The 22789-nt window shown below is 39.7% G+C and overlaps 1 protein-coding gene across 2 annotated transcripts in view; it reads right to left on the reverse strand.

The window, feature by feature from the left end:
- Positions 1 to 509: 509 nt before the first annotated feature.
- naa30 (N-alpha-acetyltransferase 30, NatC catalytic subunit) overlaps positions 510 to 22789 on the reverse strand; it is a 45156-nt gene continuing 22876 nt past the window's right edge. Inside the window, exons 2-5 of one of the 2 annotated variants that reach the window (XR_005946329.1) lie at positions 22209 to 22332; positions 16381 to 16475; positions 14103 to 14158; positions 2241 to 2317 (exon numbers count right to left, since the gene is read on the reverse strand). Coding sequence is in view for 1 of the 2 variants with exons in the window: in XM_041215179.1 (XP_041071113.1) it covers positions 2180 to 2317; positions 14103 to 14158; positions 22209 to 22332 (318 nt within the window). In the remaining variant the exon portion in view is untranslated. Of the gene's footprint in view, positions 2318 to 14102; positions 14159 to 16380; positions 16476 to 22208; positions 22333 to 22789 lie in introns of both variants that reach the window. The other variant, XM_041215179.1, reaches the window with a different exon arrangement.

A 22789-nucleotide genomic window follows, 5' to 3' on the forward strand; every position in this document is an offset into this window, starting at 1 on the left:
AGACCTTCACTTTCCCACCTTTGGAAACTTTACAATTTAAGTATATTGGGAATATTTAGAAATGTTGATTGAAGTACTTCTATATAGTGGAAGTGTGATTTTATATGGTTTTCAATAAACATTAAACAGGTGTATAAATGACAACTGCGCTTCATAGCTTTATAGTGAGGGGCTACTACATTATGAATAATAGTCAAACATTTTTGCTACATAAAAAGCTACCAGATAGTGTTTCACATAGAAATTTATTCTATGGGCACATTTGGAAAATGTCACATTCCCAAAATAAGTTATTACAGTAAAACCTGAAATTGTATTTAAAGAGTATAATTTCACAAGCTGGGATTTTGCAGTCATTTTAACTTCTCCTTTGAAAATCCTTATGGAATAAAACAGGAAATCTCTAACCTGTGAAATATTTGTAATATTTAGTTATTGGTATGATAACCTACATGGCATGAATTGACAATCTATCAAAAATATTAAAATCTTCTTTTTTCACCACAGAATTTCAGACTCTTAAAACCACTTTTCACTTTATTTTACCGCATCTTACAAAGTTACAAACATTGCAATTGCCATTTAACCCTTTCCTGTAGCTTTTGTCTTGTTCATTTGGAGAGAAGTAGCAGGGGCAGCAGTGAAATTCAGCAACATTTACTGACTAAATAGAAGTCCAATCATTCAACACAGAAATAATTATTGATATTGAAAAGTTGCCCAATCTCACTTACTACCCTTAACTCCAATAAAACCATATGGCAAAGTTATCATGTTGGTTTACATAAACTCAAGGACTTATTCCATGAAGTGTGCTCTGCTCCCAACTCCATCTGATGTAAACTGATGAAAGTATCAAATCCATTGTTCAGTGGCCATCCACCCTTCGAGAAAATAAGGCAGATTAAGTGATTTTTGAACCATGTAAAGCAGTACAGTCCCAAGTAGCTCATGTATTCAAGGGTGAGAGCATTCATTAGCTCCAAAGGAGAGAAGAGCTCAGCTGCAGAAGGCATACAGACATTGAACTGAAATTGGGTAATATGCACTTGGAATTTAATTTCCTTTAGAAATAGCTAACTTATGCACCTGATGGGTGAGGATCCCATAGCTAACCTGCTTGCATACTTAATTGGACAATAAAATGTGTCTCAATCATTTTCAACATCCAGCCTGTCACAGTTTCCAAGAATTTGAATAGATTTTTGATTAAAATCATACAAACATACAATCTGCCATTTAAAAATTTCCTCTATTTAAACCAGAAAGGTGCATTATATAGAATCAATGAAATATAGCTGTGTACAAGGGGGTTTTAGGAACAGCTACTGGATGTTTCTCCAAAATAAAAGAAAAAGTCCAATTTCTCTTAAGACAATTACCAAATATCGCCTAAAGCATTAATAGCTTTGCTTTTGCTCGAGGGAGAAAAAAGTCCTAATCAAAAGGTGGAGTCACTCCCAATCAAAATCATAGTTTGAATAAAGGTAAACGCATTGTGGCAAAAATATCTGGAGGAAAAAAAATGCATGCACTCAAACTAGGAATGAGACATTTACGCATATCTATACAGGCACTGGCTGCGCAATGTTATTTTGTTGTTATGCTCTCTCACAGACACACACACAAACACATACAAACTCCTAACATGTGTTTTCTTCATTTACTGAGGTACCAAGAATTATTAACAGGAAAATTTAATATGAAAAATAAAATCTGAATAACAGAATCCACACCCTTTGAGGAGTTCAGTATTTAATCTGGCAAATTTCTGTTTGAAATGTTGGTGCAGTCCATGAAGAAATCTGAACATACAAGCTTTCTGGAAGCCACAAAACATTTTCCACCAACAGGTCATTTGAGATGTCGTCTACTGCAAATGACAGGCAACTTTGTTTCTTTCCTCACACTTCACTGAAATGATGCATCTCAGAACAACTGCTCCATCTTTCTGGTATCACAATTCATCCATGAATATTTTGACAATTTTTAAAGAAAAAAATTCCTTTTTTATTTAGCACAACTGCGCCATGCCATAGTGCAACAAATGTATGTGACACTCAATGAGACACAGACAGATAAGAGCTGCATGGAAATCAAGAGTCCTGTTGCAAAGCAATTCTTTAAAATTGCAGTGCATGCAAAAAGGACTCATCTTGAACTCGTTCTTTATAGTTCTCTAACGTAGCCACAGTTTAAGACGCAGTGCATCAACTCCATTTAAGTAATATCTGAACAGCCTTTTGTCTCTCACAAATCCAAGATTTTCATAGAGTTTCAGGGCAGATTTGTTTGTAATCTCAGTTTCCAGGACAACCTATATTTAAAAAGAGAGAGAAATCAATTAGGATAGTCAGTGCTCATTTTATCTATTTATATCTCTTAAAATTAGAAACATCACAAATGTGCAAGTCAGCATTTTATTAAGCAATGGATATTGTATTTGATATAGTATATACAGATGTTGATTAAACTAAATTTTAACATGATAACAGTTTAGGTAGTCAATATTCAGATTTCTTCTGCAATTAAAAGATTCACGAATTCAAAACAATCTTTTTGTGAATCTCAGCATAAGAACATATAAACTGGTGTTGTCCATTCATCTCTCGAACCTGTTCCACCATTACAATAGATCATGATTGATCTGTACCTCATCCTCATTGTGTACCTTTACTCTATATACCTTGGTTTCATTACCTAACAAAAATCTATTCAGCTCAGTCTTGAAAGTTTCAATTGACCCAGGTTTTTCTGCCTTTTTTGGGCAGTGAGGAGGGAAAGAGCTCCACAATTTTACAAACATTTGTGTAAAGAAACACTTCCTGATTTCGCTGCAGAATGGTCTAGTTTTAATTTTAAGATTATGTCCCTTTCTTCTGAAATCACAGAGGAAATAGTTTATCTTCATCTATCCTATTGATTCATTTTATTACTTTAATCACTTTGATTAGATCATTATATTCAAAAGAATACAAGTGAATTTTATGGTGCCGTAAGTTGTAATTTAATCTCTTTAGCCTTCATATCATTCTGGCAAATCTGCACAGCATCACTCCAAAGCAGATATATCCTTCCAGCAGGGAGTTACCCTTGATGTTTGGTCAATACTTATCCCTCAAATCAGGTTATCTGCTCACTATCACATTGTTATTTGAGAGCTTGCTGTGTGTAAATTGGTGACATATTTCCTGCATCTCAGTAAAAGTTACAACAGTTTGTAGACTTTATAAGTACTTCATTGGTTGTAAAGCACTTGGGTGATTTCCTGTGGTCATGAAAGGCACTATATAAATGCTAGTGTTTCTTTATTCTTTTACTGAGATGCAGTCCTCAGAGCTGAATTTTATAGTCGATGTGATCTGACCAAGACTATACAACTGAAGCATATCCTCCTACCCATCCCAGCTCCCTTAAGATAAAGGCCAACATTCCTTAAGCCAATTCGATTGTTTTTTTGTACTGGTTCACTAGCTTTGAGCAATCTGTGTACATGGACACCCAAATTTGCACTTCAATAGTCCCTAGTTTCTTGCCATTTAGAAAATATCATTTTCTTCCATGAATCTTCCCCACGTTGACCTCCAATTGCCAGTTTTGCCTACTTGATTTATGTCCCATTATAACTTCTTGTTCCCATCTGCACTGCTACTGTGCTTCCCAATTTAGTATAATTTGCAAGCTTTAATTATACAACATTCTACTCCTTCATTTGAATCATTGATATTTATGAAAAGATGAAGCCCCAGTAAAGGTCCCTAGGGAACATCACTTACCTCAGTATGTGACCTTTATATCTAATATGTCTCCCATCTCCCAACCAATTTACAATCTATATCGCAAAATTACCTCGAAATGTGATCACTCGTTTTTGCCAGTAATCTTCTGTGAAACATATAACATAAGAAATAGGAAGTGTAGGAGGTCATTCAGCCCTTCAGGATTATTCCACCATTCATTAAGATCACAACTGAACAACCTCAACTACACCTTCCCGCACTATACTTATATCCTTTGATTCCTTTAATATCCATAAACCTGTTGATCTCTGTCTTGCGTACAGTCAATGACTGAGCATCTGTAGCTGTCTGGGGTACAGAATTCCAAAGTTTCACAACCTTTGATTAAAGAAGTTTCTCCTCAGTTCAATCCCAATGACCTTCCCCACAGCCTGAAATTATGATATCTTTTTCAAGATTCCAGTCAGTGGAAAGATACTCCCAGCTACAACTTGTCAAGTCCAAAAATTTAATATTTCAATGAGAGACTTGTCTACTCAATCTCTCTTCTTAGGGAGCAGGAATCAGTCTAGTGAGCCATCATTGCACGCTCTTCCAAGGCAAGCATGCTTTTCCTTGGGTAAAGAGATCAAAACTGTATACAGAATTCCAGGTGCGGTCTCATCAAGTACCTATGGAAATGCAATAAAACTTACCCACGCTTGTACTCTGATCTCCTTATAATAAAAGCAGACATGTCATTTGTTATTCTAACTGTTTCTTGTACCTGCATGTTAACTTGCTATGCTTTGTGTACAAGGGCATCCAGGTCCCTCTGAATATCAACATTTTCCAGTGTCTCGTCATTTGAAAAATATTGTTTTCCTATTTTTCCTATCAAAGTGGATAACTCCACACTATGTTCCAAATGCCATGTTATTTCCCAGTCACTGCAGCTGTCCATGTCATTATACAGCCTCTTTGCATCCTACACACAGCTTACTTTTCCTTTAACTTTGTAACATCAGCAAACTTGGATACATTATGCGGTTCTCTCATCTAAGCCATTGTCATAGATTGATTTGGGGTTGACTTCTAGTCAGGGTTGAGAGTTTCTGCCATGGATCTTCATGTGACCCACAGATTTTTGGACACATGGAGTAGGATATCCCAGGAAGGAGTGGGACCTTTCCTTCTGCTGCTGCTCTGCCTCCTCATTAAGACATTGGACTCAAAGCACAGTATAGCTTAACGGACAAGCTGTACGATTGATTGGTAGCAAGCCTCTCCCAGCGATTAATGTCATTGTTGCTGCACTTCAAGGAAATCTTCAAGGTGTCTTTGAATCATTTCCTTTGGTTTCCCCCAGAATGTTGGCCATTTGAGAGTTAGAAAAAGAACCTGGCGGGGGAGACAGTTTTCAGCTATCCAGACACAACATCTAGTCCATCAAAGTTGATTTTGCAGGAGCTTTGCCTGAATGCTTGTGGAGCTGGTTTCAAGAAGGTCACTGGTGTTTATTTGACGGTCCTCCCATTGAATCTGATGCAGTAGAGGCATTGTCAATGGAATTTCTCTAACACACTTGTGGGCTGACACCCAGTCCAGATCTCCCTGCAGTACAGAAGTGTAGTGACGACAACTGCTCGAAACATTAGGACTTTCGTTGACTTGCGAAGATCTTTGGTGTCGAACATTCTCTGCCATAGCTTGTAGAAGGCTGAGCTGTTGCAGCTGATCTGGTGTTGGATCTCCTGTCAATGATGGCCTTTTAAGACAGGTGGCTGCCAAGGTATGAGAAGTGCTCACCATATTCCAGAGGCTCTCCTTCAACACATATGGGAGGTGGAATATTTGGTTGACCAAGGATGGATATATAAGTTTTGTTTTGACAATATTCAAGGACAGGTTAAGTTTCTTGTATGCAGGATTGAAGATATTGAGAGCGGCCTGCAAATCTATGTGCGGAGTGGGCAATGACATAGTAGTCAGCTGCAAGTTGCAGATCACTTATGTCTATGGCAGTCAGTTTAGTTTTGGTACAGAGGTGACTGAAGTTAAGTCTTCCATCTAGGCAGTAATTAATACTGATACCAGAAGGCAGTTACTCTTTGATGACATGAATAGCCACTATCAGGTAAATTGTCAATAGTATGGAGGCTATCTCACAGTCTTGCTTGACCCCAGTCTGGATTTTGAAGCCATGTTTCAGATCTCCCTTCAAGACAGCTGCAGTCATATCATCCTGAAGCAACTGCAGGGCTGTGAAGAAGTTTCTTGGACATGCAAAACTTTGGGGTACAATCCACAGAGCCTCATGATTTACCAAGTCAACTGCTTCAGTCAAGATGATAAATGCAATGACGAGTTCCTGTAGTTGTTCTCGACATTTTTCTTAGATAGTCTTCTCTGGAAGGTCAAAAGTCAAACTGTCTCTCTGGGAGAATTTCCTCAGCCACAAGAATTAGGTGATTTAGGAGAATCAGTGTCAGGATTTTCCCTGCTATGGACTAGAGAGAAATACTTCAATGGTTCTACAGCATGATTTACCTCCCTTTTTGAAGGGAGTTACAATCGTTGCATTCTTGAAGTCTGAGGAGGGGGAGGGATTCTTTTTCTTTCCAAGTCCACAGGATGAGTTAATGGAGTCTTGATGTGAGCAAAAGCCTTGAAGGCTCAGTTGGAATACCATCAGGGCCGCAGGCTTTGTTGTTTCTCCATTGATAGCGGTTCACCGTGGAGTCTACCACAGTGTCCTGGAGAATAGCCTGGAGAGTATCAGCTGTCATTGTGGATTCATGGTTGAGTCGTTGGTGAAAATGATCTTTCCACCACTGATGGATGGCATTGTCATCCGTAACAAGAGAAGCACCATCCTGTGAGCAAAGGGAATTTTGTCCATTTGACCTTGATCTATAGATGGCTCTAATGGATTCAAAAAGGCTTTGCATGTCATGATATTGTTGGATCTCTGGGGCTTTTTCTTCCCACCACGTGTCCTTTAACTTGCCTTTGGGCTTCAACTGTTGGAACATTGCCTTCTTGACTTGCGACTTTGGGCTGTTCTGCCAGACAATGAAGGCTGCTCCTTTTTCTTCTAAGAGGTCACACATCTTCAACATAGTTTTCAATGAACTAGTCCTGATGACGACAATGCTTGGATCAAATGGTCTGTGCACAGGAATCTAGTGCTGCTGACTTCATTTGATCCAATTCTTCTGAAATTGAGTTGGATGTGTGAAGATTTTCCAGATTGGTTGAGTGCTGCCCTTGGTGGTATTACTCTCTTCAGTTGGGCTGCTTTAGGCCGAGACATTGATCTTCCTCTTGAACTTTTGGGCTATGTAATGTCTTGGTGCTAGGTGGATGTTCATCACTATTTGAATAAGACTATGATCTGTTCAGCAGGCACCAGACACTTCATATGGATCAAATGGTACAGGCATCACTTAGATCTTCGGCCCAAACACTGGCATAATCTAGGAGGTGCCGATGCTTTCATCTAGGATGCGTCCATGTGGTTTTGTATTTGCCCTTTTGCTAGAAGAGTGTTTGTTGTAAGAGGACATGCTGAGCACACTTTGTCAACAAGAGGATGTTATTTTCATTGACTTTGCGCATCCTGTTTTTCCCAATCGTCCCACTCCTGATATCAGAGTCACAGCCAACCCTGGCATTAAAATCCCCCAGAAGAATTACCTTTTGGAATGGCAGTGAGGACATCATCAAGGTCAGAATAAAACTTTTCCTTAACATCTTCATTGGACTCAACGGTCAGAACATAAACACTGATGACAGTGGCATATTACCTACAGCTAAGCGGTAGCCAAAGTGTCATGAGGCTTTCATTTATGCAACTGGGGAGTTCTGGCAGTGCATCCTATTCTGGAAAACAAAATCAACTCTGTGGGCATGAGGGTCGACGTTAGCCTTTTCTTTCCATTAGAAGGTGTATCCCTCTGCTTATTCCTTTAGCTGCCCCTTCCAGGAAGGAGGGTCTCACTGAGGGCACTGATGTCATTGGGAGTCTTGACAGCTCATGTGATACGATTGCAGTTCATCTTTCTGGATGGTCACTCTTGAGATTGTCCATGAGTGTTCTAACAGTCCAAGTTGAAAGACTTAGTTTTTTTTTTTCTTTGACCACAAAGATAATGATCCTGAAGGGTGTGGTTATCGAGCCAGGAGAAAATGGGACAGCCTATTTTTGGGGCATGTTTTCTCACCCCCTCCCAAAAAAAAGTGAGCAGTGGGTACTCTGAAGAGGACAACTCAGTCACAGATGCTGCTGTAGCCCAAAGACACCTCTGTCCCAAAGGTGTCCAATGACCTTCATGCATCTATCATCTGTGTGTAGATTCTTGACTAGGGACTCCCAGGTTCACAGCCCAGTCCCTAATTATGAACATACATCCTACGAAATAGGAACAGAAGTAAGCCATCTGGCCCCTTGAGCCTGCTCCTCCACTCAATAAGATCATGGCTGATCTGTTTGTGCTTCGAATTCTACATTTCCATCTAACCCCGATAACCTTATATTCCCTTGCCTAACAAGAATCTATCTATCTCTGCCTTAAAAATGTTCAATGACCCTGCCTCCACCACCTTCAGAGGCAGAGTTTCAAAGGCACGCAACATCAGCAAAAATTCCACCTCATTTCTGTCCTAAAAGTGCAACCCCTAATTTTAAAATAGTGGCCCCTGGTCCTGGACTCACCCACAAAAGGAAGCATCCTTTCCATGTCCATACCATTCAGGATCTTATGTGCTTCAATCAAATCACCCCTCACTCTTCCAAAGTCCAGTGGAAACAAGCCTAGTCTGCCTAACCTTTCCTCATAAGACAACACGCTTATTCCAGGTATCAATCCAGTAAACCTCCTCTGAATTGCCTCCAACACATTTACATCCTTCCTTAAATGAGAACATCAAACTTAACACAGTATTCAAGATCTGGTTTCACCACTGTCCTGTATAAATGAAGCATAACAACCTTATTTGTATAATTTGTAATAAAGGATAGCATTCTATCAGCCTTAATTACTTGCTGTACCTGCATACTAAATTTTTGAGATTCATACACTAGAGCATCTAGATCCCTCTGCACCTTGGAATTCTGCAGCCATTCTCTGTTTAAGTAATACTCTGCTTTTTTATTCTTCTGCCAGTGAAAAGTTCACATTTTTCTACATCAAGCTCCATCTGCCAGATTTTTGTCCACTCACTCAACCTATCTATATCAGTCTGCAACCCCCTCATGCCCTCTTCACACCATACTTTCTTGTGTTATCTGCAAATTTAGCTGCCTTGCCTTCACTCCCCTCATCTAAGCCATTGATATAAGTTGTTAAAAGTTGAGACCCCTGCGGGATTCCACTCATCACTCACCAAGCAGAAAAAAAGACCCATTTATGCATTCTCTGTTTTCTGCCAGTCTGCCAATCTTCTATTCAGGCTAATATGTTACCCCCTACCCCTCCTTAATGATCGATTCTAACACCTTCTCCATGCCAGACGTCAAGCTAACTGGCCTATAGTTTCCCATTTTCCACTTCTCTCCCTTCTCAAATAGAGGGGTTAGATTTGCTACTTTCCAGTCTGATGGAACTTTTCCAGAATCTAGCGAATTTTGGAAAATACTACCTCAATTGTCCATCACTTGGCAAACAGATCCTGGTAGAAGCCTGCATGTGACTTTAACATGGGGTTGCTGTCATTGTTCATATGATCTTGACGGGTGGTTGGTCAGATTTTGTGATGTGTTGAATCACAATGAACAGGGCCACCTTGCCACTGCAGCCTTCTCCCACCTTTGCACCTGGTGAGATGCAGAGTCTTCCTTTCCCTGTTCTGCCATTAAAGACTTTTTAGACCGTGCTTTGTCTGGCACCTCCCCCCAACCTTGCCGCCATGGGTGGCCCACCAAGTGCAAGAAGCTTTCTTGTGGCGTTACTCAAGAGACCAAAGTGCACAAGCATCTCCACCATGTTAAGGTGGTGATCCATAGAAGGCCATGCTAATATATTACCCCTAAATACATCAGCTCTAATTTTGTGTAAATTCATGTGACATCTTACCGAATGCCCTTTGAAAATTCAGCTACCAGTACATTAAATCCACTCATTCCCCCCATCCACCCTGCTAGTTATATTCTGAAAAAAAAAACATTTGTCAAACATGACTTAATTTTCATAAATCAGTGTTGACTCTGCCAAATGATATGATTTAAGTACCTTATTATCACACCCCCAATAATAGATTTAGTATTTACTCTACTGATGTCAGGCTAACTGGCCTATAGTTCCGACATTTTCTCTCTCTCTCTCTTTTCTGGAATAACAAGGTTACATTTGCTGCCTTCTAGTCCAAGAGGATCCTTCTAGAATCTACGGAATTCTGGAAGATCAACTCCAATGCATACACTATCTCTGTAGACACTGCTTAAAACCCAAGGACGTAGGCCATCTGGTTTAGGGAAATTATCAGCTTTTAGGCCCATTAGTTTCTCCACTATTATTTACCATTACTAATTTCTTTAAGTTCCTCATTCTCACTGCAGCCTTAGTTCCTCACTATTTTCCAAATTTTTTTTTTGTGTCTTTTACCATTAAGACAGATGCAAAATATTTGTTTAATACCTCCACCATTTCCTTATTCCCCAGTATAATCTCTTTGCTCTGCCTTTAATCGCTAACCGCTTCCTTTTCACTTATCTACAATCTGTTTTTGTCTCGTCAGTTTATTTTCATGTTCTATTTTCTTTCTTTACATTTGTAACCTTGGTGACATATTTGACTCTGAAATGAGCTTCTGACCACAAATCCATGTCATCAAGCCTGCATATTGCCACCTCAACATCGTGCCTTCAGCTACCCAGCCCAAAGGTCTGGAATTCTCTCCCTAAATTTCTACAACTCTCTTTCTATCTTTAGGACTCTCCTTAAAACCTAGCTCTTTGACCAAGTTTTTGGTCATCTGCAATATCTCGTGTGATTCAGTGTCTAATTTTGCTTTATAATGCTCTGAAGTGTCTTGGCATATTTAATTACATTATAAAGGAATTCAAATATAAGTTATCAATTTCTTGTTCATCCTTTACTGAATTCTAAAACTCTCCCAATCTTCAGTCTCATTATACTTGGCAATGCTATAAGCTCCTCTATTTAATCTAAAACTATGTTTACCTTCACTTGTCAGCCACAGTACAACCACATTTCCTGAGAGATTTTTATTTCTCAATGGAATGCATATTCATTGCAAATTAGAAGTTATTTCTTTAAATATTTTTCATTGCTTATCTACCACTATATCTTTTAATGTAGTTTCCTAACTTACCTTAGTCAACCGGCCCCTCAAAACTATTGGTTTGCTTTGTTCAATTTAAAAGCCAATTTCAGACTTAACTAATTCAATAGAAATATTACCATATTAAAATCATTCCTCCCCAGATGTTCTTTCATTACAAGGTTAATAATTGACCATGCCTCTAATATTGCATAATGTCATATCTAAAACAGCCTGTTCCTTAATTGGCTCCTTGACATACTGATGTAGAAAACTATCTTGACTGCATTCCATGAATTCATCCTCAACACAATTACTGCAAATTTGGTGGACCCAGTCTATATGATTAAAATCCTCCTTGGTTACTGTGTTGCCCTTTTACATGCACCTCTAATTTCCTGATTTATAGACTATCTGACACTATAACTGCTATTAGGGGTCCTATAAACTATTTCCATCAGTGTTTTCCATCCTTTATTTCTTAGCTCCACCCAAAATGATTCTACATCTTGATTTTCAAAGCTAAGATCCTTTTTTCTCTACTGTCTTTACCCCATCCTTTATTGAGGGCTACTACCCACCGCCACCACCCACCCTATCTCTTTTTTCATTTTGCCTATTGCTTTTAAAAATCAAGTATTCTGGAATACTTAGTTCCCAAGCTTGGTCAGTCTGCAACCGAATCTCCATAATGGCCATTAGATCAAACTGTGCTACTCGTTGATCTATTTTGTTGCAAATGTTTTGCACAGATATAGTGCCTTCAATCTTAACATGTTGCTATTTTACCCTGATGACAATCACCATCACTAGAGAAAAAGTACTGAGCAAACTATTGGGATTAAAGGGTGACAAGTCCCCAGGACCTGATGGCCTACATTCCTGCCAAAGGAAGTGGCAGCAGAGATAGTGGATGCATTGGTTATAATATTCCAAAATTCCCTGGATTCTGAAAAGGTTCCAGTGGATTGGAAAAAAGCTAATATAATGCCCTTATTCAAAAAGGAGTGGAGGCAGAAAGTAGGAAACTATAGACCAGTTAGTTTAACATCTGTCATTGGGAAATTGTTGGAATCCATTATTAAGGAAGTAGTAATGGGGCATTTAGAAAGTCAAAATGCAATCTATCAGAGTCAGCATGGTTTTATGAAGAGTAAATAGTGTTTGACTAATTTGCTAGAGTTCTTTGAAGATGTGACAAGCAAAGTGGATAATGGGGATCCTGTAGATGTAGTATATTTGGACTTCCAGAAAGCCTTTGATAAGGTGCCACACAAAAGATTAATACACAAGATAAGATCACACGGAGTTCGGGGTAATACATTAGCTTGGATAGAGGATTGGCTAACCAACAGAAAACAGAGTTGGGATAAATTGGTCTTTTTCTGGATGGCAAGCTGTAACTAGTGGGGTGCCACAGGGTTCGGTCCTTGGGCCCTAACTATTTACAATCTATATTAATGACTTGGATTCAGGGATAGAAGGTACTATAGCTAAATTTGCAGATGACACCAAAATAGGTGGGAAAGTGAGTTGCAATGAAGAAATAAAAAAAACTTACAAATGGATATGGACAGATTATGGCCAAAATCTGGTAGATGGAGTTTAACGTGGATAAGTATGAATTTATCCATTTTGGTTGGAAGAATAAAAAGGTGACTTATTATTTTAATGGAGAGAAACTTCAGAATGCTTCAGTGCAGAGGGTCTGGGTGTCCTTGTGCATGAATTGCTGAAGGCTGATATGCAGGTGCAGCAGGTAATAAGGAAGGTAAATGGAACTTTGGCATTTATTGCTAAAGGAAGAGAGTATAAACATAGGGAAGTGTTGTTGCAACTGTACAAGGCATTGGTGAGACCGCACCTGGAGTACTGTGCGCAGGTTTGGTCCCCTTACTTGAGGAAGGATGTAGCTGCATCGGAGGTGGTTCAGGCAAAGTTCACTAGATTGATTCCAGAGATGAGAGGCTTGTCTTATGAGAGATGGAGCTGTTTAGGACTATACTCACTAGAGTTTAGAAGGATGAGAGGAAACCTAATTGAGGTATATAAGATGCTAAAGGGGATAGGCAAAGTAGGCATGGAGTGGATGTTTCCCCATGTGGGGCATTCTTTTAGGATAAGGGGTGGTAGGTTTAAATCAGAGAGGGGGAGGGATTACTTATCTCAGGGGGTCGTGAATCTGTGGAATTCACTACCTCAGAATGCAGTGGATACCAGGACGCTGAATAAATTTAAGGAGATAGACAGGTTTTTAATTAGTAACGGGTTGAAAGATTATGGAGAGAGGGCGGGAAATTGGAGTTGAGGCCAAAATGTGATCAGCCATGATTGTATTGAATGGCAGGGCAGGCTTGAGAGGCTGAATTGCCTACTCCTGCTCCTAGTTCTTACGTTCTTAGTCACGAATGCCCTTAACTTTATTAAGCTCTCTGTCCCTTTCTAACCCACAGTGGTTATTTTACCCAAATTACTGCAGACTGATACTCCTTTCTCTACTTTTGAATTTACCCTTTCCTGAAACCTCCCACCTCTGCTCCTTGGTAAGTTGGTGTGCTTGTAAGGAGGCAACAACAGGTAACTTGATGGGCCCTTCAGAGGATGATATATTTATTATATTTACAAATATTAATAGTTCACTCTGAGAACACCCTTCAGAATTTTTGGACTACATAAATTCAGTGCCCTCTTAACTCCAATGGAAGGTGCTGGCCTCCCGTTTGATACTTTGATTTGAATGCTCTTATTCTAAGTTAACCTGATTCCTGAATTTTACTAGCTCTTAGTTCAACAAAACAACCCAGAGTACAGAGCCACCTCAGCTTCAGGAAAAAATGGGCGAATCTTATGTATGCAAGTCTATGCCCTTGGTGGGGAGCAGGGAAGGACAGAGAAAGAGACCCTTACTTTTGATCACAGATCATCAATGATAAAGTCAGGAGTCAATTGCAAGATTAGCTGCAGGCGGAAGTCAGGGAGCAATGAATATCCATAGAAGAGAGGAATATAAAAGCCATAAAAGCTAATAACATAAAAGTACAGTGCAAGTGAAATTAAGAAATCCAAATATGACTTTACAGAAGATGCAGCATTTTGTACCTCATCACAGTCGCCTTCTACCATAGCATAAATTGCTTTCTTCACCAGGTTTGTGCCTGGAAAACAAAATAGTAACAAAGAGTACAGTCATTTCATCAGTACACCTGAAAAGTAACTTTGATCTCCAAAATGAAATATCAACTGCAAGTCAGAATGCACAAGATACAGAACCAATAAATGGTGCGACTGGGAGGCCCATTCATGTTAGTAATTTTACAGTGTTTGATGGCTGTCATGTAGCTATAAAGAAACAAAAAGGAGGCTATAAACTTTCACGCAGAGAGGGAGCATGACACTTTATAGTTGTTTTCAGGGTGTCATAAGCAGAGGGGAAGAAGTTGTCCCCCATCTATCTTGCTGCAGCAAAAATATTAAATGACAAACACCACATTCCTAATTAATGCAAGCAAATAGATACAAGAATCTTAAAAGTTTACAACAATGCTTAGATGCATTTTTGTAGACAATTTACACTATCAAGTTCAATAAAATTAGGCTGAGTACTGATAATACTAAGGATAGCAAAGTACCTTATCAGCAAATGTGATGGACATATACTCAGCAAATCAAATTCTCCAGCAAGGGAAACAAAACAGCATTTCGGGACAGGAATATCCTGTATAATCAACTGGCAATTATTTGATTTCTAAATATTGTGTAGACATAAGATCAGAAAGGACATATGGAGGGGAGAGTGACTGCCCTTGAGATTAAAGTAGCATTTGACACAGTGTGGCATCAAGGAGCCCTTGCAAGGCTGAAGTCAATGGGAATTACAGGGAAAAGTCTCCACTAGCTGGGGTCATACCTAGTATGAAGAAAGATGCTTGTGGGAGGTCAATCATCTCAGTCCTAGGACATTGCTTCAGGAGTTCCTCAGAGTAGTGGCATGGGTCCAACCATTTGCAGCTACTACCTCCTCTCCATAAGAGCAGAAGTGGGGATGGTCGCTGATGATTGTACCATGTTCAGTATCATTCACGATTCCTCAGATACTGAAGCAATCAGTGTCAATATGCAATAAGACCTAGACAACATTCAGGCTTAGGCTGATAAGTGGCAAGCAACATTTACAGAACACAAGTGCCAGGCAATGATCATCTGCAGTGAGAGAGAATCTAACCATTTCACTTTGACAATCAATAGCATTACCATCACAATCTCCCACGATTAACATACTGAGGTTAGCATTAACCAATAACTGAACTCGATCAGCCGTGTAAATACTGTGGCTACAAGAGGTCAGAGGCTTGGGGTTCTGCAGCAAGTAACTCCACTCCTGATTCCCCAACTCTACATGCGCATGTCAGGAGAGTGATGGAATACTCTCCACTTGGCTGAATGAGTGCAGCTCCAACAACACTCAAGATATTTAACACCATGCAGGACAAAGCCACCTGCAAGACTGGCATCCTATCCACCCCCTTAAACGTTCACTTCCTCTACCACTGACACAGTGGCTGCAGTGTGTACCATGTACATGATGCAGCGCAGGAACTCAGTCTCCTCTGACAGCACCTTCCAAACCCACGACCTCTACCAGTTAAAAGGACAAGGGCAGCATATACATGGGAACAGCACCACTTGCAAGTTCCCCTCAAAGCCACATACCATCATAACTTAGAACTATATCCCCATTCTTTCAGTCACTGGGTTAAAATGTTGCAACTCCTTCCCTAACAGCACTGTGGATGTACCTACACCACATGGACTAGTGGTTCAAGGAGGGAGCTAAACATCACCTTAAGGGCAATTAAGGATGGGCAATTGATGCTGGCCTAGCCAGCAACACCCGGATTCCATGAAAGAATAAAAGAGGTTTACAGGTGTTTAACAAAAAGGCAAACAGCCTTGGGTATTTGACTGACATGCAAATTCCTTGGAGATGACTATTTGCAGTTCAGCAGCATATTGTGCCTTCTTGCTCCCACAACCAGATTCAGTGGACATGATCAACAACAACTCTGGTTTCAAAATATTTGATCTCCCCTCACTGAAAAGGCCACATTAAACGGAAATCAGAATGTCACTAAGAGGGGTGAAAATTCAATACTAACCCCTTTTCAGCATTAATACACTTTATTAGAATTATACAGGATTAATCTCAAAACATAACCATCATCCTCAATTTTTTAACCCAGTTAAACCAAGAGACTCTGGGTAATATAATGGGTAAATAGAAATTCTTATAACTCAAGAAAGGAGCTTCAGCAGCAATTCTGGGTCTGTACAACACAATCAAGACAGATATACACTAGATATAGAGTATAATACTTTCCAACAGCACTGGCCCAAGCATCAGCATTTCCTCAGCAGCTACGTGATCAACATCAGTTCACTGCACAAAAGCAAAATACTGCGGATGCTGGAAATCTGAAATAAAAACAGAAAATGCTTGAAATACTCAGGTCAGGCAGCATCTGTGGAGAGAGAAACAGAATTAATATTTTAGGTTAATAACTTCATCTGATGAAAGGTCATCAACCTGAAAAGTTAACTCTGTTTCTTTCTCCACAGATACTGCCTGACCTGCTCAGCTTCCTACATATAGACACACAGAAGGGAAATGGGCCAGATATTTCTTAACATTTGCAGTCTCAAAAGCGTTTTATGCACTTTGCTGCCAATTAATCACTAAAGGCCCAGTCTTGAGATGAACATACATCCAATATGTAAATTTGAGATTTAAAGAAGTATTTATCAATTTACACTATCAAGCTTTCATTTTACAATCTCTTACTGTGCTAACAAATCCACAAAGCATTTTGTTTCTTTGGTCATTTTCCTGCTCCACATTTATTACTTTATTGGCTAGATTCTTTAAATAGATACTCCCAATTTACAAATGTAAAACTTGGCAAACCCAAGGGTTGAGGATCTTTGGAACTCTCCCTCAAATGCAATGGAAGCAGAACATTTTTAAGGCTGAGCTAGATAGAGTCTTGATTAACAAGGGGTGAAAGGTTAGCGGGGGTAAGCAGGAATGTAGGATTGAGATTACATTCAGATCAGCCATGATCTTATTGAATGGCGGAGCAGGCTCGGGGGGGCCGAGTGGCCTACTCCTGCTCCTAATTCGTATGATGAAGATCCAGTACACTGAATCGCCAACTGTGCAATATATTTATTTCATGAGTGGGAAGAAACAGGGAGAGGATATGCCCACCCAATTAAATATTAATTTTTAAAGTGTCACCTTGGGTCAGCTGGAAATACGCTTGCCTGAATCATAGATATGGCTGAAGCCCCAAAAAGAACTTCAGCACACAATCGCAGCTGACATTTCAGTGTGGTAGTATGCAAGGACTTGCATTGTAAGAACAAAAAAAACTGCGGATGCTGGAAACCCAAAACAAAAACAGAATTACCTGGAAAAACTCAGCAGGTCTGGCAGCATCGGCGGAGAAGAAAAGAGTTGACGTTTCGAGTCCAAGAAAGAGTTGAAATATAAGCTGGTTTAAGGTGTGTGTGGGGGGGGCGGAGAGATAGAGAGACAAAGAGGTGGGGGGGGGGGGGTGGTGGTGTGTGGTTGTAGGGACAAACAAGCAGTGATAGAAGCAGATCATCAAAAGATGTCAACGACAATAGTACAATAGAACACATAGGTGTTAAAATTAAAGTTGGTGATATTATCTAAACGAATGTGCTAATTAAGAATGGATGGTAGGGCACTCAAGGTATAGCTCTAGTGGGTTTTTTTTTAATTTTAATATATAATGGGAATAGGTGGGAAAAGGAAAATCTTTATAATTTATTGGAAAAAAAAAGGGAAGGGGGAAACAGAAAGGGAGTGGGGATGGGGGAGGGAGCTTACGACCTAAAGTTGTTGAATTCAATATTCAGTCCAGAAGGCTGTAAAGTCCCTAGTCGGAAGATGAGGTGTTGTTCCTCCAGTTTGCGTTGGGCTTCACTGGAACAATGCAGCAAGCCAAGGACAGACATGTGGGCAAGAGAGCAGGGTGGAGTGTTGAAATGGCAAGCGACAGGGAGGTTTGGGTCATTCTTGCGGACAGACCGCAGGTGTTCTGCAAAGCGGTCACCCAGTTTACGTTTGGTCTCGAGACCAAACGTAAACTGGGCGACCGCTTTGCAGAACACCTGCGGTCTGTCCGCAAGAATGACCCAAACCTCCCTGTCGCTTGCCATTTCAACACTCCACCCTGCTCTCTTGCCCACATGTCTGTCCTTGGCTTGCTGCATTGTTCCAGTGAAGCCCAACGCAAACTGGAGGAACAACACCTCATCTTCCGACTAGGGACTTTACAGCCTTCTGGACTGAATATTGAATTCAACAACTTTAGGTCGTAAGCTCCCTCCCCCATCCCCACTCCCTTTCTGTTTCCCCCTTCCCTTTTTTTTTCCAATAAATTATAAAGATTTTCCTTTTCCCACCTATTCCCATTATATATTAAAATTAAAAAAAAACCCACTAGAGCTATACCTTGAGTGCCCTACCATCCATTCTTAATTAGCACATTCATTTAGATAATATCACCAACTTTAATTTTAACACCTATGTGTTCTATTGTACTATTGTCGTTGACATCTTTTGATGAGCTGCTTCTATCACTGCTTGTTTGTCCCTACAACCACACACCCCCACCCCCCCTCCACCTCTTTGTCTCTCTATCTCTCCGCCCCCCCACACACACACCTTAAACCAGCTTATATTTCAACTCTTTCTTGGACTCGAACGCAAGTTCTGTCGAAGGGTCATGAGGACTCGAAACGTCAACTCTTTTCTTCTCCGCCGATGCTGCCAGACCTGCTGAGTTTTTCCAGGTAATTCTGTTTTTGTCTTGCATTGTAAGAGGTGTTTTGTCTCCAAGGAGACATTAAACTGTGATCCAATCTACTTGATGATAAAGATGCAAAAAAATTCTCGTCAGTATTTGAAGAACAATAGCGAGTTCACTCAATATCATTACAGACATTCGCACCTCAACCAACACAACCAATCATTCATTCTTCTACTCTGTTCTGAACTCTGCTCTGCCTTGCTTGCCGACATAACAGCAAAACTTCCAAAGGTAATCTATAGGATGTAAAGTACTTTGAGGCTTCCTGAAGACAGAAAAATGCCAGAAACATACAAGTTTGTTCTTCAATTTGAAAGCGGTGATGCGTTCCATGTCATCAAGTTTTTCCATAAAAGACTTCAGCTCTTAATTATATTTATGCAATCTGAATGGCCAGGGTTTTTCTTTGTAGTAAATATTTGGAAGGTCAATTAAAAGAGCATTGTAATGTTCAGATAGTTTTATCTCAGCTATTTCTGCAGTTATCCACTTTTAATTTATTTATTGCCCAGCTGACATTCAGGTTTTCATAAGCCTTGTGTGCTGTGGTTTTTTTAAAAATTGCTTCCAATATTACTTTCATGAAGTGAGGATTCCCATTTGGAAAATCAACCATATTTTGAAGTGGAGGACTTATCAGGCATATTCAATTGCAGGAGGCATGCTCTCTGCCCATCTACAAGTATTGACAGACCTGCCTTTGACAATTCGGTGCACATACCACACAATTCAGCATAATTAGTGCAGGCCAAGGCTTCAGCTACAATGGAAGCTGGGAAATCAAAACTAAACTGCATACCTTGGCTTGGTGGTAGCACCCTCACCAAAGTCAGAAGGCCAGAGGGTTAAAATTAAAATACTGTGATAGAGACTTCAGCACATACTCTCAGCAATACTCAATGATACAATAAAGTAAGTGTTGCACAGTTGGAAGTTTTGTCTTTCAGGTGGCACCTTAAAGCAAGGCCCCATCTGCCTCTCAAGTGAACATGAAAGATCCCATGGCACTATTCAAGGAAGAGCAGTGCTGTTCTCATGGTGTCATGAACAAAATTTATTCCTCAACAAGCACCACCAAAACAGTTTTTGTGGTCATTTACCTCATTGCTGTTTGAAAGTTCTTGCTGCGAGCAAAATTGGCTGCCATGTTTGTACACATTACCGCAGTGACTAACTACAGTGAAAGGTGCAGCAAGAATGCCAAGTTTTCTTTCTTTATCAACCACAATGTTTAGGTTCCCTTGGAAGCACTCAGATCACATCAGGCTATGGTTTCAATTGCACTACATGAAAGGGATGCCATTGTGATCAATAACCAGTGTATTCTGGATACACCTAAGATATTACCCAAACTTATCTGCGGGCTCTTGCAAAGACTATAGAAACGTATAAGGTTTGGATCATTAGTTAAGCCAGTTAGAAAGTGGTGATATCAGCAGGCATCAGATAGCATAACATCAACACAGTCAGTGAAAGCAACAGTTAACAGAAGACTAAAATTTGGCTTCACCTTCATCCAGGTATACTAATCTATGGGATGTGCTATGGAATGGCACAAGACTATTCTCTTCCGCTAACCTCATATAATAACCCTCAACAGCCATTTAACAAAGTTAACAACATTTTCTGCTTTTATTACAGGACTGTTCTCCCTGTTTTCAAATGCATTTTTTCCTGAGGCCTAGTTAAGCTATAAAGCCCAAACTCCAATTGAGCCATTGATGCCCCACTTCTTTTTTGTTAAAAAAAATTGTATAATTGATATCAATCCCTTATTAAAACCTGATCCATTTTGAAAATCTCAGTTTATATTATTCATAATTTGTTTCATTTAAGCATAAATTAAATTGAGAATTTCTTGGTAGAAATGTTGCATCATATACCCCCTTTAAATGAGTATGGTCACTACGACTGATAGGATGGTCAAAATTCAACCTTCTACTGATTATTTAATACTTAAGTAATTTAAAAGTTTGAGTGAATACCATTGAACAAGTTGTGAAACATGCCCATCTAATTGTTTTTAATGCATTTTTTAACAAGTGAATTTTCACTATTGATATTTCTCAGTGAATTGTAAGCTTCTTTTCAAAGTAAGAACCCACAAGCTCTGATCAGCATCAGAGCCACTGCATCCAACGCTGATCAATCAGAAAACCGTGCACTTGCCTGGTTACGTTTAAAAAGGTCTGACTTCTGGTGCAGCAGCCAGAAGTCATCCCTCAGTGCAAGAATCCATGTGAAGAAGATCAATGCAGAAGACACACGTGCTGTATGGCAAACTTAAACGTCCAGTTTGAATGTTTGTGAATGGGTGAGGTGGGGCTCAGTGGGGTAGGTGGTTTGAGGTGGGTAGTTGGGTTGGGTTGGATCAATGGCGGTGGGGGGTAGTCGGTTTTGTGGTTACCCAGATGTTAGGCTAGGTTTTAATCTGTCTTTCTTGGGTAACTATTCAGGTAAGGACTGCGGCTCTTGCCCAAGGCTCTCTAACTTGGAGTCATAGACATTTGTGGAGGGCCCTGGGGAGCAGGGGAATTGTCCATCATAAGTTGAAACTTTCTAGGCAATTCCTATGGATGTCCGCACATCAGGATTTCCATAGGGCCCTGAAGCACATCTTCAGCCGTACATCCAGTCTCAGAGAATCTGGAGGCCGGAAGATTTGGCTGATGATATTCAGTCACAAACAATTTTCTGCTAACCAATATGGAACTGGCTAAAATATTTCAAATAAATTAAAACAGGTTTGAAAACAGTCATGACTGCTACTTGTATTAAAGCTTATAACTGCTTATTAAGCTTATGTTACTGATATTAAAAAGTGAATACGTAGCAAACTGCGAGTTAAAGGAGGCTCAAAATTAAAGGTATTTAGCCACATCAGTAGATACAAGCTGCTGAGAAGTAGGAGAGGGAAAAGACAAACAACTGAAATTTGCATTATTTGGCACCTTTAGCATAGTAAGATACCACAAGGTGCTTAAAACATTTTAAATTTCAAGCATTGGGGTATAAGGAGCCAATGCGAGAACGGGGGGTAATGTCCGAGTAGGATAAGCTACAGGCAGCAGAGCTTTGGATGAGTTGATGTTTATAGGTACAGGACTCTGAAATGGGTATCGGCAAATAAGCCATAGCTAGGGGTAAAGAGTGAAGGTCAACCCATTGCAGTCATGAATGAATTTCCATCTTTTAAATATATTCAAGTCATTTTCATGGCTGCCACATTGAGCTTCATGGGAAACGGAAATGTTACATACATATTTTTAATAAAATTTCATTGCCAATTTGAAAATGCAAATCTTACCGATGGATTTTCTTCTGTATTTGGAATCCACAGCTAACATAGCTATGTACCCTCTCCTGAACATCTTCTTGTGCATGTCCAACTTACAGACAATGGCACCCACACACTCATCTCCAACCATAGCCTAAAGAAAAATCACAAGATTCTTTAGCTATATACATGAAACAGAATATATATATCCAAAATATATTACACATTTGATATAGACAGAAACTTAACACACATGCATTTAGTTAGCAAATTACTCCTGCACAGACAAAAGGAATAAAAATTTGTGATATGATCACTAACTTAACCTTTAAATTCAGTACATCTCAGTACCAGATAAAATTAGTTATATCAATAAATTATGCAAAATAGAACTCAACACAAAGTACATGAATGAAACTTGTGCAGAGCTCGAGGACAACTGTAATTCTCCTGTACAAAGTCCCACCCAATGTTACTTGACATACAGATACTTCCTCCTGCACAAGTCATTAAATCTTTATTAGCACTTTCTGTCTGCATGGTGTTGTATAAAACATACCAATTTTGATCAGAAACCTTACTGCACCAGCCACATAAAAAGTGGCTGTAAG

The sequence above is a fragment of the Carcharodon carcharias genome, chromosome 20 (assembly GCF_017639515.1).
Source record: "Carcharodon carcharias isolate sCarCar2 chromosome 20, sCarCar2.pri, whole genome shotgun sequence".
Lineage (NCBI taxonomy): Eukaryota > Metazoa > Chordata > Chondrichthyes > Lamniformes > Lamnidae > Carcharodon > Carcharodon carcharias.